The 16424-nt window shown below is 47.0% G+C and overlaps 1 protein-coding gene across 1 annotated transcript in view; it reads right to left on the bottom strand.

Annotated features, from left to right (window-relative positions):
* The window catches only part of ARHGEF28 (Rho guanine nucleotide exchange factor 28), a 330489-nt gene that overhangs the window by 253014 nt on the left and 61051 nt on the right, over nt 1-16424 (bottom strand). Inside the window, 1 exon segment of the mRNA XM_062212247.1 lies at nt 11687-11730. Coding sequence (XP_062068231.1) covers nt 11687-11719 — 33 coding nt within the window. The 5' untranslated portion in view covers nt 11720-11730.

Raw genomic sequence — 16424 nt, 5'->3', positions numbered from 1 at the left:
TTATAAAACAGGGAGGTATTCTCTTCAAACTAGCCTTACCCCTCTAAAGCTCGGTGATATCTGGGGCACTAGAGGGTGCCATGCATCCTGATTGTTGCCCCAAGTCCCTATAGGTAGGAGGCAGCTTCCAAATGCTAACCTAAATCATAAAGGAGAAACACGCCTTAGAAAACTGCCAACTATTGGCCGGGTTAAGAAACTATGGTATATATACACTATGGAGTACTACTCAGCTGTAAAAAAATAAAAATAAAATCCTCTCTTTTGCAGCAAGATGGTTGCAACTGGAAACCATTATACTTAGTGAAATAAGCCAGTCCCAAAAAGACAGATATCATGTTTTCCCTGATCCGATGTAATTTATAGAATACCTGAAATGTAATGTATTGTTGTGAAACAGACATTTCAAGAATAAATTATTTTTTTTAATTTATTTGCCAGGTAGAGTTATAGACAGTGAGAGAGAGAGAGACAGAGAGAAAGGTCTTCCTTCCATTGGTTCACCCCCCAAATGGCCGCTATGGTCGGCGCTGCGCCGATCCAAAGCCAGGAGCCAGGTGCTTCTTCCTGGTCTCCCATGTGGGTGCAGGGCCCAAGCACTTGGGTCATCCTCCACTACCCTCCCGGGCCACAGCAGAGAGCTGGACTGGAAGAGGAGCAACCAGGACAGAATCTGGTGCCCATATGGGATGCCGGTGCCGCAGGCGGAGGATTAACCTAGTGAGCCACGCTGCCGACCCCTAGATAATTGTTTATAGCCCTTCTCTCTTCCACTGAAGAACAGTGTTTTGTTGTCTTTCTCTTCATACTATTTGTGGAACTCCTTTACTTAGAGTGGAATTAACTATATGATCATTAAATATACTGAAAATAGAGCATTGTAAAAATCAAGAATGGGGGAATCTGAGAGGGAGGAGGAGAAAGAGTCAAAATGTTATACTCTTAAATCTGTTTATATGAAATACATAAAACTTGTATAACTTAAATAAAAATTTAAAAAAGAAAACTGCCAACGACGTACCAGATGCACTGCTGTGCACCACAGGACCTGGCCACAACATCATGCCCCACTCCTACTTCAAGGGACATTCCTGGATATGGATGTGGAGCACCTTGGGCAAAATTCTAGGAATAAAGAGAAAATACAGACATGGCACCCGGGCACAGCTGCAAAGTGAGAGGAAAGCCAGGAATAACTGTGGCCTGGGGGGGGGGAGGGGTAGCCACATTCACAGGCTCTAAGAAATGTCCACGCTGAAGAAGCTGGGGCAGTGGCCCAAAAGCCACTCAGAACAGGGCACCCGAGAGGAAAAGGGCAGCCAGCAACAGCAGGTGTTGACGGCAGCTCCTGTACAGAGGATGAAGGACAGAGGAACTGGGAGAACTCAGAGCTAATACGGGACTCCTGGAACAACGGAGATGCGGCGACAGAAGGCAGGAAAATGGAAAGGAAGTTGTCTAAAGGAGAACCCAAGAGACTTTTTACAAATCTAACAGCCTGGATTTGCGGTCAAGACTGGATATAACCGAGTGGTAAGGAGACTTAGCTGGAAGGGGAAGATGGGCCGGGGGCAGAGGGCCCATACGTGGGAGTCTCCCAGGAGGCGCCACGGCTGAAATAACAAGAATAGATGAGCCCGCCTGGCAGGAGGAGAGGAGTGGGCACTGGGGAAAACCCACAGAGGCACGAGAAGAAAGCACAGCAAAGATCACTTGGAAGAGAGCCAGCAGAGTTCATGGACACCAAAAGTGCAGTTCTGAAGTATAAATCGGAGCACGCCCCAGATTAGCCCCCAACCACGGCTCTCAGGATTACCTGGGTCCCCAGGGGCCTGTCCCCAGCCTGGCCCCGCCCACCTCGCTGGCCTCTCTCCCCTCACCAGCCACTTCGACCTCTCCCTGTCCCTCAAGTGTAGGAAGTCCATTTCCTCTTCAGGGCCTTTGTGCTGTCTGATCTCTGTACCAGAACACTCTCCAGGGGACCCAAGAGAGGCTCGCACACGCTTCTCCACATCACCACACCGCTCTCTGAAATTCTCATTTCCTTGTTTGTTTACCCGCTTCTCTCTGTCTTCCCACTCCCATGTGGGCTGTGAGGGAGCAGAGGCCTGAGCCTTGTTTCCCACTCTCAGCTATAATAGTGCACGGCACTAAAGGGGACTTAAGGAAAAAACAGTTTAGGAAGAACAAAACTAGAGCCCTTCACAAGACCCATTCTGATAATAATAATAATATGGCTAAAGCTAGACTATATTAAGTTATAGAGAGGGAAAGGAGGCCGGAGCTGGAAGCCAGTTATTCAAAAACATGCCCACCCTCAGGGGAGGGGCGGGCTGGCTGGTAAGGCAAGAAAGGTAGCTAGGACTCGCCTTCGGTAAGGGCTGCCTTTTGAGACCTGTAAGTCAGACCGTGTGGCCAGATCACACCTCTCTGACCCTACGAGAGGCTCTCCCAGAGATTACTCTCACCCCTGCCAAAAACCCTTGCTTAGGTGCTAATGCATTTTTAAAATTCAGAACAAAACACCAATGACTTCAAATTCCCTATGAAAAATACAAGGCTGCACCTGACTCAACTCGTGGGACTGTCGCTGAGAGAGGGGAAGCAAGATGACAGCGGGCTGTAAGAACACCTGGTACGTGGGTGCCCTCTGCCCTCAAGCTCACAGCCCCAAAGCAACGCCGTCAAAGCCGGTGCTGTGGCCAGTTCTTCCTGCAGCCTCCTGAAGCTTCATGTTTCACCCTCAGCCTTTGCTCAGCCGCCCATCTCCTCAGTGGTGACCGCAGGAAGGAGCACCGACCGAGCGGTGCCACATGCCAGGGACGAAGCCACTGCAGGGTTTCCACCACGTTTCTGAGTTGAGGTTTTATGAAAGCCCCCAAAGCGGTTTCTGCCCTCTTTCTCTTGCCAGAACTATCGAGCGGTCTTGAGCAGCAGCGCAGGAGCTCCAGAGCTCACGGGGACTGCATCTGGTGGCTCCCGGCCAGGCACGCTGAAGCAGGGGCCATGGTCTCCTTTGCTCTGTGATTGTAACTTGCAGCTTTGCCACTGGGAGCCCCTCAGAAGGAAGACAGAAAAAAAGGCAAAAAGAGAAAAAGCAAGGCCGTGCAGGTAAGACGGGACAAGGTTAAACTGAAGCAGCGGAGAAAACAGGAGACCAACGTGAGCGAGCGTGGCTGATGCCCTGATGGTAGGGACCGTCCAACAACCAGGTGCCTGTTCGTGGAGATGCAAGGGTGGCTGTGTTTGAGACACCAGTAGTGTTCATCTAATTTGCTAAAACTGCATTTGCACAAAGTAAACCTGTGCTCTAGAAGCTGATATGAGGCAAAAGTCTCCCCAGTGCCACTTGCTAAGACAAAATTAGCTTTACTGACGAATCTTAAAAGATGTCCTCAGGGCAAGCATGATGGCATTAGCAGTAAAGCCGCCACCTGCAATGCTAGCTTCTCATACAGGTGCCGGTTCGAGTCCAGGCTGCTCTATTTCTGATCCAGCTCCCTGGTGATGGTCCAAGAAAGCAGCAAAGATGGCCCAAGTCCTTGGGCCCCTGCACCTGTGTGGGAGACCCGGATGGAGTTCCAGGCTCCTGACTCAGGCTGGCCCAGACCTGGCTGCTGCAACCATTTGGGGAATGAACTAGCAGACAGAAGATAGAAGATCTCTCTCTCTCTCTCTCTCTCTCTCTCTCTCTTCATCTCTCCCTCTATCTGTAACTTTTTCAAATAAATGAATTAATTAATTTGGGAAAAAAAAAAAAAAAGGAGACCCTCTGACACCTGAACTAATGAAACTTCTACTGTCTTGAGCTGGAGACCCAGATGGAGCGATGGCCATCAATTACTGGGCCCACTCTTGGTCTAAGGGGAGGAAAGACACCTTAGAGCGGGGAGACACCTGTGCTCACATCGGGAAGCCCTGGGGAGACAGCAGGGCAGGAGAGGGTGAAATGGCACCCGACTACCCGGCTAGCAAGGAAACACCATTGTGGTGCCACAGCAATGCGGGAGGTCATTTTAACTCACCAGTGAAGGTGGGAAAACCCCAGACATGTGTGGGATGAACCCTAACGAACTTCTGATTCAAAGACCTTACTTTACGCTTTCCAGTTCCAGCCTTCAGAGATCCAGAGAGTCAACACACACCAGCCAAGTCACTCTCCCCCGCCCCTGGAGTCTTGGTTTCCTCCTCGGCAGAATGCGGGTGCCCAAGCAGAGGTCTCCGAGGTGTCCCCCCAGACAGGGACCCCATGCTCACGGTAGAAGGAAGCCAGGCCCAGGCAGGGCAGCCCGCCGGGCGGCAGAGCACAGACGGAGAAGGGGCAGCATCTGGGGGTCAGGATTTCCTTCAACAGGAACCAGAAGGCACAGGAGTCTGCGGGATTCCGGAAGGAGATGTCTGCCAGGCAGCAGGGAACAAAGCCACCAGGTCAACTCAGCGCCTCATAGGAAGCTGCTCCCCCGGCCTCGGAAATGCCCCGCGACCCAAGAAGCCCACCCAGATAAGCTGGGACCCACACAGCCCACTCAGATAACGTGGGCCCAATGCTCAGGCCAGGACCAAGGTGAGCACTGCCCAGCCGAGTCTTCAAGGAAGTTGAAGCATGGAGCGGGCTCTTAACAGCAACCACATCTTTAATACAAACTGGGAGCCCAGCAGCAGTCAACATCCAGGGCACCAAACACAGCAAGACACCATGACTCAGAACAAAAGAGCAACGCAAACGAAGGATGCTCAGGGCATAGGGGAGAAGCCTGGCTCCAACTGGAAACAAGCTCCTGAAACAGGAGCACCACTGTCCAAACGGTTAGCCCATCTGCAGCGTCCAGAGGAAAAGATGTGTCTATGTATAAATATATATATAATATATTTAAAAATTTATGTAAAGACACAATCAGTGGCTACGATGAACCCCTTGGTGCAACACGTCAGAAGGGTGGAGAGAGAGAGAAAGTCCACACGTGGAGGCTCACGGATGCACATTCTGATAAAAATCTCCATGTAGCAGCGGCTCACATTAGCCAGGATTCAAGACATGGAAGAACTGAAACACTACGCAAAAAAAAAAAAAAAAAAAAAAAAAAAAAATAGAACAAGCAAGGGAACTGCTATTTTCTTATCTTCCGTAAATTTAATCAATATACAAAATAGAACATGCTAACTTGCTTTGTACAATGAAGATGAGAACATAATCTCCAATTTCATAATTATCACAGTTATTAAAGAACTAGGGACAGGTATTTCGTCTAGCAGGTAAGATGTCCACATCCCATATTGGAATGTCCAGGTCTGAATCCTAGCTCTGCTTCTGATTCCAGCTTCCTGCTAATGCACCCTGAGAGGTAACAAGTGACTCGGTACTTGCCACCCTCGTGGGAGACTTGCATTGGGTTCCCAGTTCCTGGCATGAGCTCAGCCCAGCCCTGGTTGTCACAAGCATTTAGTGAATCATGGAATACATGGAATCAATCTCTCTCTCTCTCTGTCTCTGTCTCTCTCTCTCTCTCTCTCTCTCTCTCCCTGTGTGTGTGTGTGTGTATGTGTGTTGAGTAGAGAAAAATCTGGAAATGTCTACACTAAGCAGTGGTTCTCAAACTTTAGCACATATTAAAATCACTCAAAGGTGTTAGGGAAATGCAGACTGAGGGCCCCACTAAAAGAGTGTCTGACCCAGCACCTGCGGGTGAGGTCTGAGAAGCTGTGTCCAGCGAGTTCCCAGAGGGTGTTGCTGCCACAGGTTACTCTCAGGAGTCCCCTGGGAGGGGTGGGTATGTGGCACAGGGACTAAGGCACTGATCAGGACACCTGCATCGCACGTTGCAGTGTCTGGGTTCGAGGCCAGGCTCTGCTCCCGATTCCAGACTCCTGCTGACGCGCACCCTGGGAGGCAGCAGGTGAAGACCCAAGCAGTTGTGTCTGCTACCAACACTGGAGACTCAGATGAAGTTCCCAGCTCCTGGCTTTGGCCTGACCCAGGTGTGGATGTTTCAGGCACCTAAAGAGTAATCCAGCCGATGCAGAAGCACACGCATACTCCTGCTCACTCTCTCGCTCTTTCAGATAAAATAAATAAATATTTTTTAAAATAAAACCCCTTATAAAGAAGGTAAGAAGAAGGGAGGGGAGGGGAGGGAGAAGAGAAGGAGGTAGCTGGGAGAACAGAAAGGTGGGGTGTGGAACTGATGAAGGGGGTTATGAGGGTCTGTCCAAGCTAATAAACCCAGCCTCTCCCTGTGATTCTATTTATGGAACACCATGGGTGGCTGGGTGTGTATATTTGCAAAAAAAATTCCTGAGAAGGCTGCCAGCAAAATACTAATGGAAGTTCTTTCAGAAGTAGGATTTTTAATTGATCTTTATTTTCTTCCTTATGATTTCATTTTTATATTCTTTGAAATGAGCAAGTGTCATTTAAATAATTGTTCAACATACGGCCACTTTTATTAAGAAAAAAGGGAGAAAACTTTAGAACCAATAATTTCTCAAACAGCGTTCTTGTTTTATTCATAGCACTAAACCAATATTTTGGGAAGATTAAATTAACTGGGCCGGTGCTGTGGCATAGCAGGTAAAGCCGCCACCTGCAGTGCCAGCATCCCATATGGGCACCAGTTCGAGTTCTGTCTGCTCCACTTCCGATCCAGCTCTCTGTTGTGGCCTGGGAAAACAGTGGAGGATGGCCCAAGTCCTTGGGTCCCTGCACCTGTGTAGAAGATCCAGAAGCAGCTCCAGGCTTCTGGCTTCAGGCTGCCTCATCTCCAGCCATTGCGTCCACCTGGGCAATGAACCAGCAGATGGAAGACCTCTCTTTCTCTGCCTCTGTCTCTCTGTAACTCTGTCTTTCAAATAAATAAATAAACCTTTCAAAAACATTAATTATGCTACATAAAAATAAAATCATTATTGGAAAAAGGGGAGCTCTTGAAAGAATGAGCAAATCAAACATGTAACCATCCTGGAGTCACAAAAACTTAGAGCAACCTCAATATAGCAAGTGTTTGAAAAGCATTCACCAGCAAAATACATAATTGACTTATGAAGGAAAAACCTCTTCCTCTCTCAAAATCCAATTAAATACCCAGGAAGCAAAATCTCTCCTTTTAAGCTGTCCTTGCAATGCTTCCAACTGTTTTATGTACAAACCAGATAATAACAAAAATAAGACTGAAAGCAATAAACTAAAAGCAATCCAAATACAAATAAATCCAGCTTTCAGTACAGGACTCTGAAGCTCCCAAGTGGTGTCAGTTAGGTTCCAGGTCTGGAAACAAACACCTGAGGTCAGTTACATCGATGCTAATTCACTCTTCTCGGGGCCCTGGCACTGCTCAGAGCATCACCGCTACAACACTTGGCTGGCCTAAAACACAGCTCCTCAAACCACCTAACCAGGCAATCTTAAACATGAAGCCAGGACCTCCGCCAGCCTGCAGGCCTCTGCCGCGTTCTCTTCTGGAACAAACAATCTAGACCCCCGGCGCTGCCACCTCAGTGGCCCTCCCAGCACGTTCGCAGGAAGCCACTCAGAGGCTGGGACTGCATTTATAAGGTTCACATCCGAGTTGTCCAACTCTACACTGCCATCCTTGCCAACCCCCGCATCTTCTCCAGTCCTAATCCAGCACAGCATCTCTCTGGTCCTGCAGCTCACTGGCCCACCGTGGTTCATTTTTTAAATTCAGGAAGAATCCATCACTCCCAAGACCAAGTTAGAATCTCCTTCCTAAAGATGACCAAACAGAAATGAGCCAAGACGTTGTTGGCTGAACCAACAACTCCTTCTGAAACAGATGCCGGGGAGGTACAGGGCAAATAGACGTCGCTCTTCCTTTGTGCTCACCTTAAAATGTAGATGATTCCAGCTATCAAACTATGTAGGCATAAGGAGGCCGGCACAGCCTGGAAACACGCCTCTCTGGTTGGGAGAGGGCCAACACAGCACGAAAGCGCTTCACAGAAACCAAAAGGCACAGAATCTAGAACTGAGCTGAGAGCAGGAAACACTCTTGTGACACTACAAAGAACTTCAGTAGAGAATAAAGACAGAAAGGTCTTTCTGGAATTCAAACCTCTTCCCCGAGACAAAACAACCCAGGCCTAGACTATTACTCGTCCTGCACGAAAAAAAAAATAGCAGAAGACACAAAGGAAGGAATCCTTAAAGAGAAAACTGAAACTTTTCCTTATGAACCCAGACAAAACGCGCGGAGAATGAAGCAAGTTTCAATTACGTAGATTTTCTTTAGGTATGAAGATATCGACCGGCCATCTTGGGGAAGGATTTCCTACAGCCAGCCCAAACGGGACACAGGGAGGCATTTTAAACTGCAAGAATGCTACAGAACTGGGGGTTGCAACCAAAGGAACAGAGAGCATCTGTAAGGCTCAGCTGATGAGGGGACCTTTTTTGCGGTGAGTAGAAGCTGGGGAAATCATTTGTAGCATTTGTTTCCTGGGGGACCGACCACTGCTCCATTTATGTGGTCCAAGGCTCCTTGAGTTAAATCACATTAATTCATATCTCTTTAAAGTGTTTCAGTGAGGTTTCTCCTCACTATACAACGATGTGTAGCATCATATTTGAAGATTTCATCCAGTATGCTATGGACTCTTCATAACTTCTACTTTTGCAGGAGGGGTAACTTAATTATACACCTGCCAGAGTTATACTTTAGTGTGTTTTGCCAAAAGAACCATTCAAAACAGCAAAGAAGGATTTCTAGAGGTATTATAAAAATTAAGAGATCCAATATAGCACAATCGTTCAAATGAAAAAACGTCATCTTGCTAAGTAAATCCCAAATACCCTTGATCAAACTCAAACAGGCATAGAAAAACTCTTGGAGAACATGAAAGGGCTTCAAAAAGTTCCAAAACACTTTTCATTCATGATGAAATTAACATGAGATTTTAATTTCTTTCTTTTTATTTCTATTTCTAGGTTTTTTACAATGAATATGTACATAAAATATGTATGCATAAGAAAAAATATTAAGAGTTCATAAATCAAAATATAGTAAACTAGGAGAAATTAGAAGTGAATATTTATCAGACCTCTGGAAATAGAATGGCAGAGAAGAGGCTTTGTCCCAGGTATGGAACCAAATTGTAGGGGGCGGCACTGTGGCATAGTGGGTAAAGCCACTGCCTGTGTGCCAGCATCCCATATGAGTGCCGGTTCGAGTCCCAGATGCTCCACTTCTGAAACAGAAGATGGCCAAGTCCTTGGACCCCTATACCCACGTGGGAGACGTGGAAGCAGCTCCTGGCTCCTGGCTTCTGATCAGCCCAGTTCCAGTGTTGCAGCCATTTGGGCAGTGAACCAGTGGATGGAAGAAGACCTCTCTCACTCTCTCTACCTCTGCCTCTCTGTAACTCTACCTTTCAAATAAACAAATAAAATCTTTAAAAAACAAAAATCCATTGTAATATAGTGCTAGTGTCTGCTCTACATGCCTGCTACTCATCTGGTGGAATTTAAGACCTGTTTTCATGGCCGGCACTATGGCATAGTAAGTTAAGCCACTGCCTGCGACACCAGCATACCCTATGGGTACCAGTTTGAGTACCAGCTGCTCCACTTCCAATCCGGCTCCCTGCTAATGGCCTGGAAAAGCAGCAGAAGATGGCCCAAGTCCTTGGGCCCCTGCACCCACAAGGGAGACCTGGAAGAAGCCCGTGACTTCTCCTGGCTTCAGATCAGCCCAACTCTGGCCATTGCAGTCATCTAGGGAGTGAACCACCACATGGAAGATCTCACTCTCTGACTCTCCTTCTCTGTCTGTAACTCCACCTCTTAAATAAATAGATAAATCTTAAAAAAAAAAAAAAAACTTGTTTTAATTATAACATACTACTTCTGACCTCTTACCTCATGACACCAAGTGGCCAAATTGGCTTGAGTCCATTTGCAATAATATCGACAAAAAGTATTAGGTGAATACAGCAAGATACAACCCAATATACAGTAAGAATTTGTTATGTTAAAGAAATTTAATGCTTTTCATCTAAGATATCATCACCTACAAAGTGCATTCTACATTCCACTTGAAAAAGATGCTAATTATGACATAATTTTTAACTACCTGGAGTTTTATTTATAGTTATTAAGAGAGCTCTTCTAAATTGAATTATGGGTTCTTATAATATTCCTGCTGCTGTCTTTCTGTGTACACAGTAACCCTTCATTTCAATGCCACATAGCAGCAAAAGCAACTAATGCATGTAGCTCCAGCAAGGAACTGAAGTGACAAAACTATGAACCGTCACAAGCGAGGTAGCAGGTGCTCAGGGAATCATACCTACTGGGACACACAGTGTGTCAGAGCAGCTCAGTCACAGAGATGTAAAAACAAGAGGAATTCACATCTTAGACTTGACAAGATACACAAATATTTTCATATGATAACATTAAATATGTAGCCGAGCTGTTGGTTTATATTCTTAGCACTTTACTGTACTTTTCATTTTATTCCAATCAATTTTTTGCACTCATTGGGTTCATTGAAATCTCTTCCTGCCTTTGGCAATGTGGATCGCCCCTACTATCATCTGTTCATAATGTACTGGGCCAGTGTTCAAAGTAGCCATACCAGGAGGTCACTCCCGCCTCAAGGGTGATAATATGGTTGGGTTTGTGGATTGGTCTTGAGGTAGGGCAGCAGGGTGGAATGAGTATTGCTAGGGAGGAGTAAGGCACAAGAAACAGCATCAACCGTTAAGACTTGGGAGTACTTTAAAATTCAGCCTTGGGCCTGACTTTTCTTTTATCTTCAGTTCCGGCTCTGCAGACCCAGCTGTCTACAGACACATGTTCATGGCCTTGAGAACCTAGGAAGCAGCTCTCTCATTATTCTGAAATCCATTTGTGTTATTATTTTTGCCTTCCCCCAGGGGAAGAGAGTGTTATGTGAGGTGTGGGAGGCAGGGAGGGGAGGGTAAGCACCCTAGCTGGGCAGACAAGTGTGGGAAGTGGAAAAATATATTCTCCTCAATAGAGTATTCTGATGAAATCTGTTCCAGTGCCATGATATTTTGTTCTAAATCACAGTTCCCCCACACACCCACCCCACCCTCCACCAACACAGTCCCTTCCCAAGAAAGGCAGTGTTGCCAGAAATCAGAAGGAAGGAAAGAAGATGAGGCCATCTGTCTCGGAAGTGGGACAAGACAGTTCACTTCCCTGGACCCCAGGAGCTGTTCTCAGAACCTTAGCCCTGGAGCCACATCTCGCTGCGCCTCTCTTTCCTCCACACCCTCTGTCTATATCTCAGCTTCTTTATTTTGCATTCCTATTTCATGCCTTCAGCTGACACAAACATCATAAGACATCCAAACCTTTCCCCAAAAAGACACACAGAGAAAAATTCTTAGCTATTCACAGGATACCACTATAGAAGAAGATGCTCAAAATTCACCCACATGAATGACTTGAATACTTCTGAATCCAGGAATTATACAGTTAAAAAATTACCTGGCAGGGAACTATAATTGAAATCCAATCTCTGGAAGCAGGAGCCAACCAGCTTTTTCAAAGGCTCCATGCAAATACTTAAACTAGACAGTAACAGTGTGTGGTTTGCAAAACATCTCAACTCAACAGCAAGCAAAACATTTCTCCCCACGTCAGGAGTCTCAAGTTCAGAAAGGGCCACCTGGATGTGCAGCCCAGCGCTGGGGAACTTACGTAGAGAGGTACTTCACTGCAGCTCAACTCCATGGCTTCTGCATCTGCAATGGAAACAACAAACAGGAGCAGTCATTGCAGGAAGCCCCAGCAACCCACCAGCGGGGCTCTCTGTCCCACCCTCAGCTGCCCACATCGTCCAGAGGGGAGAGAACTCATGAGACAGGCAGATGGCACAGCCAACAGAATAAAGGAATAGGAGTGAGAAGCTATCTACGTAGAATATTCTTCCCCAGAACACAGCATGGCCCCTCAAAAACAAACACAGAGGGCCAGGCGTGCGTGCAGAGGCTGTTACTGCTTGGGATGCCCACATCCCATATATGAGTGCCTGGTCTGAGTCCCCATTACTCCACTTCTGATCCAGCTTCCTGCTACTGTGCCTAGGAGGCAGCAGATGATGGCTCAAGTATGTGAGTCCCTGCCACCCACATGGGAGACCTGGATGGAATTCCGAGCTGCCAATTTCAGCCTGGTCCAGCCCCAGTGGTAAACCAGTGGATGGAAGATCTCCCTTCCCCCCACCCCCACCACCTTTAGCCTTTCAAATAAGATGGAAATAAATAAATAAAAGTTTTTAAAAATTAAACAGAATTATGTGATTTAGCAATTGTGCTTCTGGCTGTAGAGCCAAAAGAATCGAATGCAGGAACTCAAGCATTTGTACACCTACATTCATAGCACTCGTACTCAAACAGCTGAAAGGTGGAAAACAACCCGAGCACCATCTGTAGATGATCAAAATGTAGCATGTACATGTGCTGGAATACCAGCAGACTTGAACAGGGACACAGTTCTGACACCTGCTACAACACGGATGGGTCTTAAAGACATAAGCAAAACAGACCAATCACAAAAGGACACATCCAGCACGATCCCACTTATAGGAGATTCCTAGGTATTCAAATTCATAAAACAAAGTAGAAGACAGGTTACCAGGGGTTAGGAATTGAGGGGATGGGAAGTGACTGCTTGCTCATGTTTATTTGAGACAGAGACCCAAGAAAGAACTCCCATCTGCTGGTTTGCTCCCCAAATGCCCACAGTGGCCAAGCCTGGGCCAGGTACCTGGAACCCAATCCAAGTCTCCCACATGCACACTTGAGCCATCACCTGCCCCCCAGGGTGCTCATCAGCAGGCAGCTGGAATCAGGAACAGAGCTCACACGCAAACCGAGGTCTTCCAGTATGGGATGCAGAAATGAAACACGAGGCCAAATGCCTGCCCCTGGGAAGCTACTGCTTAATGGTGCTGTGATCTGGAAGCAGGGTGTGCCCCAAGAGCTCACGTGTGGAGAGCTTGGTCCCCAGAGGATGACATGGAAGGTGATGGAACCTTTGATAGTGGGGTCCTGGTGGGAGGTGCTCGGGTCACTCAGGGCCCTGCCCCTGGAAGGGGGTGCTGGTCTCCTGGGGAGAGCTCTCAGATGAGTCGTCACAAAACCCTGCACCACCCCGCTCTCTCCCTGGCTTCCTGTCTTACCACGTGACCTCTGCCTTTCACGCAGGCTCCCGGGACTGCAATGCCATCCTACCCCAAGGCCTTTGCCGGACCACAGCTGATGCTGGCGCCATGCCGTAAGTCTCCAAAACTGTGAGCTAAGCTAACCTCTTTGCTTTACAAAGTCAACTGCCATGGGTACTTCCTTAGAGCAGCGCGGGGGAACCTCTGCTCTGCCAAGGCCTATCTGGGTATTTATAACATCAGCTGCCGGCCACACAAGATTATCGACTTAGAAATGAGTCTGCTATAGATTTATTGAATTTCCAGTCCTGCCTATGGCTGCCTTGGCAGGGCGAGACTAAATGATTTCATGGTCCTAATGCAGCCCATGAACTAGTTCCCCACTCCTGCACTAGAGTCACAGAAAACAGACTGATACAAACAGGTACGGGGTTTCAACAGGAAAGATAAACGTTCCAGAGAACAAGGGTCGTGAAGCTTGCACAACCATGTGAATGTACTTAACTCCACTGAACTGCATGTTCAGAAATCGCTGATGATAAAATATATATTACACACATACATATATATATATATATGATTACTATAAGAAAGCATAGTAAAGAGTGGACATTCAGTGTAGTAGTCAAGATGCCACTTGGAATGCCTACAACTTACACTGAAGTGCCTGGGTTTGAATCCCAGCTGTACCGTTGTTTCCAGCTTCCTGCTAATGCGCACCTGGGAGGCAACAGGTGATGGCTCAAGTAACTCAGCCCCTGCCATTCACCTGGGCCCAGACTGAGTTTCCAGCTCCTGGCTTTTGCCTGCCCCAGCCCTGGCTGCTGTGATAATTTGAGAAGTGAACTAGGTTTAGATAAAATCAATCTCTCTCTCTCTCTCTCTCTCTCTCTCTCTCTCTCTCTCTCTCTCTCTTTCTCTCTCGTCCCTACCTTTCAAATAAATAAATAGATATTGTTTAAAAGAAATTCCAAGTAAGGGGCCAGTGTTGTGGCACAGCGGGTTAAGCCACCGCCTGCAGTGCCAGCATCCCATATGGGCACCAGCTCGCCGGTCCATGTCCCAGCTGCTCCACCTCCAATCCAGCTCACTGCTATGCCTAGGAAAGCAGTGGAAGATGGTCCAAGTCCTTGGGCTCCTGCACCCGCATAGGAGACCCGGAAGAAGCTCTTGGCTCCTGGCTTCAGATCAGCGCAGCTCTGGCTGTTGCAGGCAACTGGGGAGTGAACCATCCGATGGAAGACCTCTCCCTTTGCCTCTCCTTCTCTCTGTGTGTAACTCGGACTTTCAAATAAATAAATAAATAAGTCTTTAAAAAAAAAAAAAAAGAAATTCAGGGGCCGGCGCTGTGGCTCACTTGGTTAATCCTCCGCCTGCCCCACCAGCATCCCATATGGGTGCCAGTTCTAGTCCCAGTTGCTCCTCTTCCAGTCCAGCTCTCTGCTGTGGCCCGGGAGGGCAGTAGAAGATGGCCCAATTGCTTGGGCCCCTGCACCTGCATGGGAGACCAGGAAGAAGCACCTGGCTCCTGGCTTTGGATCAGCGCAGCGCTGGCCGTGGCAGCCATTTGGGGAATGAACCAACGGAAGGAAGACCTTTCTCTCTGTCTCTCTCTAACTCTGTCAAATAAAAAAAAAAAAAAAAGGAAAGAAATTCAAAGTAAACAATAACTAAAAACCAAATCTGGCTCCAGCATTGTGGTACAGCACATTAAAGAGCTGCCTGTGATGCCAGCATCCCATATGGACACCAGTTTGAGTCTCAGCTGCTCCACTTCCAATCCAGCTCCCTGAAGATGTGCCTGGGAAAGCAGAGGAAGATGGCCCAACTGCTTAGGCCCCTGCACCCATGCAAGAGACCCAAATAGAGTTCTAGGCTCCTGGCTTCAGCCTGGCTCAGCCTGAGTTGCTCCAGCCATTTGAATATAGTGAACCAGTAGACGGGAGATCTTTTGCTCACTGTATCTCCCTCTCTCTGTAAAGCTCTCTTTCAAATAAATAAAATAAATTCTTATTAAAAAAAACCAAATTGAAGTATCCCTAAGTATTAAAATCATTAAACCAAAGGTTTCTAAAATAGCACAAGTTACTGTCATTTATTGTATTACATGTAAATTCATATTTTTAGTGAGAACAAAAAGGATTATTAGTAGAAAAATTACTATAATGTTTAATATTAGAATTTTTGTACAATTTTATATGTGTTTTACAATATAGATCATTACACAAGATTTATAAATACATACATTACATAAGCTACAAGCTACCTTTTTTTTTCTATTTAATAAGACCCATGACAATATTTTAAAAATCTGCTCCTAAAATGTAAGCCTTCTTCCCTCCCTGACAGGCATGCATCTGTGGTCCCATAGCTTCCCTTCCTCCTTAGCAGCATCAAGCCTGACCCGGGCCGTGGGGTGAGCTCCCTGGAACCTCCACAGTTCCATTCGGCCAGCGAGAAGGTACACTGAGCTGGACGACAGGGCAAAACCCAATGTCACAAAGCCTCAAGAAGGTTCTGGATTCTCCACACTTTTTCACTTTCCAGTTACTGTGAGGCCAACTGCACCGAAGGCCTGGCTCACATTTGGGTTGTGATGCGATCTCAGCCAGCGAGGGCTGGACAGCGTGCAATCCACATTTCACTTTATATTTAGTTAGGCATGTCGCATTATTCCTGCCCACTCTACCTTCTGCCATTTTTTCAGGGCAGAAATTCAAAATCCATTTGGAGCAGTCATTATTTGGTTTTTCAGAGACACCACTCTCATTCCTTGAAAAATAAACTAACAGTGAAGTCTCCGCAGTACTCAACCCCAACCCCTAACCTTCTGAAACTATCAGGATTCCCCAGCTGACGGCCAGGCAATTGGTCCAATCAGGACGCCTGCACCCCACATCAGAGGGCCTGGGTGCGCTTCCTGGCTCCAGCTCCTGGCTCCAGCTTCCTGTTCAGGCACACCCTGGGAGGCAGCAGTGACGGCCTCAGCACTGGGTTCCTGCCACCCACATGGGAGACCCGGATTGAATTCCTGACATTTGGGAAGTGACTGGCATGGGGAGAAACTGGCTCTCTCTTGTCTCTGCTTCTCAAATAATAAAAAATAAAAAAATAAACTTCTGAAGAATTTCCTAGGTGAGTTGTAGAGAAAACAACTTGAGGGAAATATGAACCTCTTAGATACTCAATAAAAACATCCAATGGCTAGCTTACTGCACCACAAAGCCAGCCCCTATAGACCATTTTAAACAGGCTAAATTTTTTAATTAAAAA

Source organism: Lepus europaeus, chromosome 15 (genome assembly GCF_033115175.1).
Source record: "Lepus europaeus isolate LE1 chromosome 15, mLepTim1.pri, whole genome shotgun sequence".
Lineage (NCBI taxonomy): Eukaryota > Metazoa > Chordata > Mammalia > Lagomorpha > Leporidae > Lepus > Lepus europaeus.
This window is presented reverse-complemented; position numbering and strand designations above follow the sequence as displayed.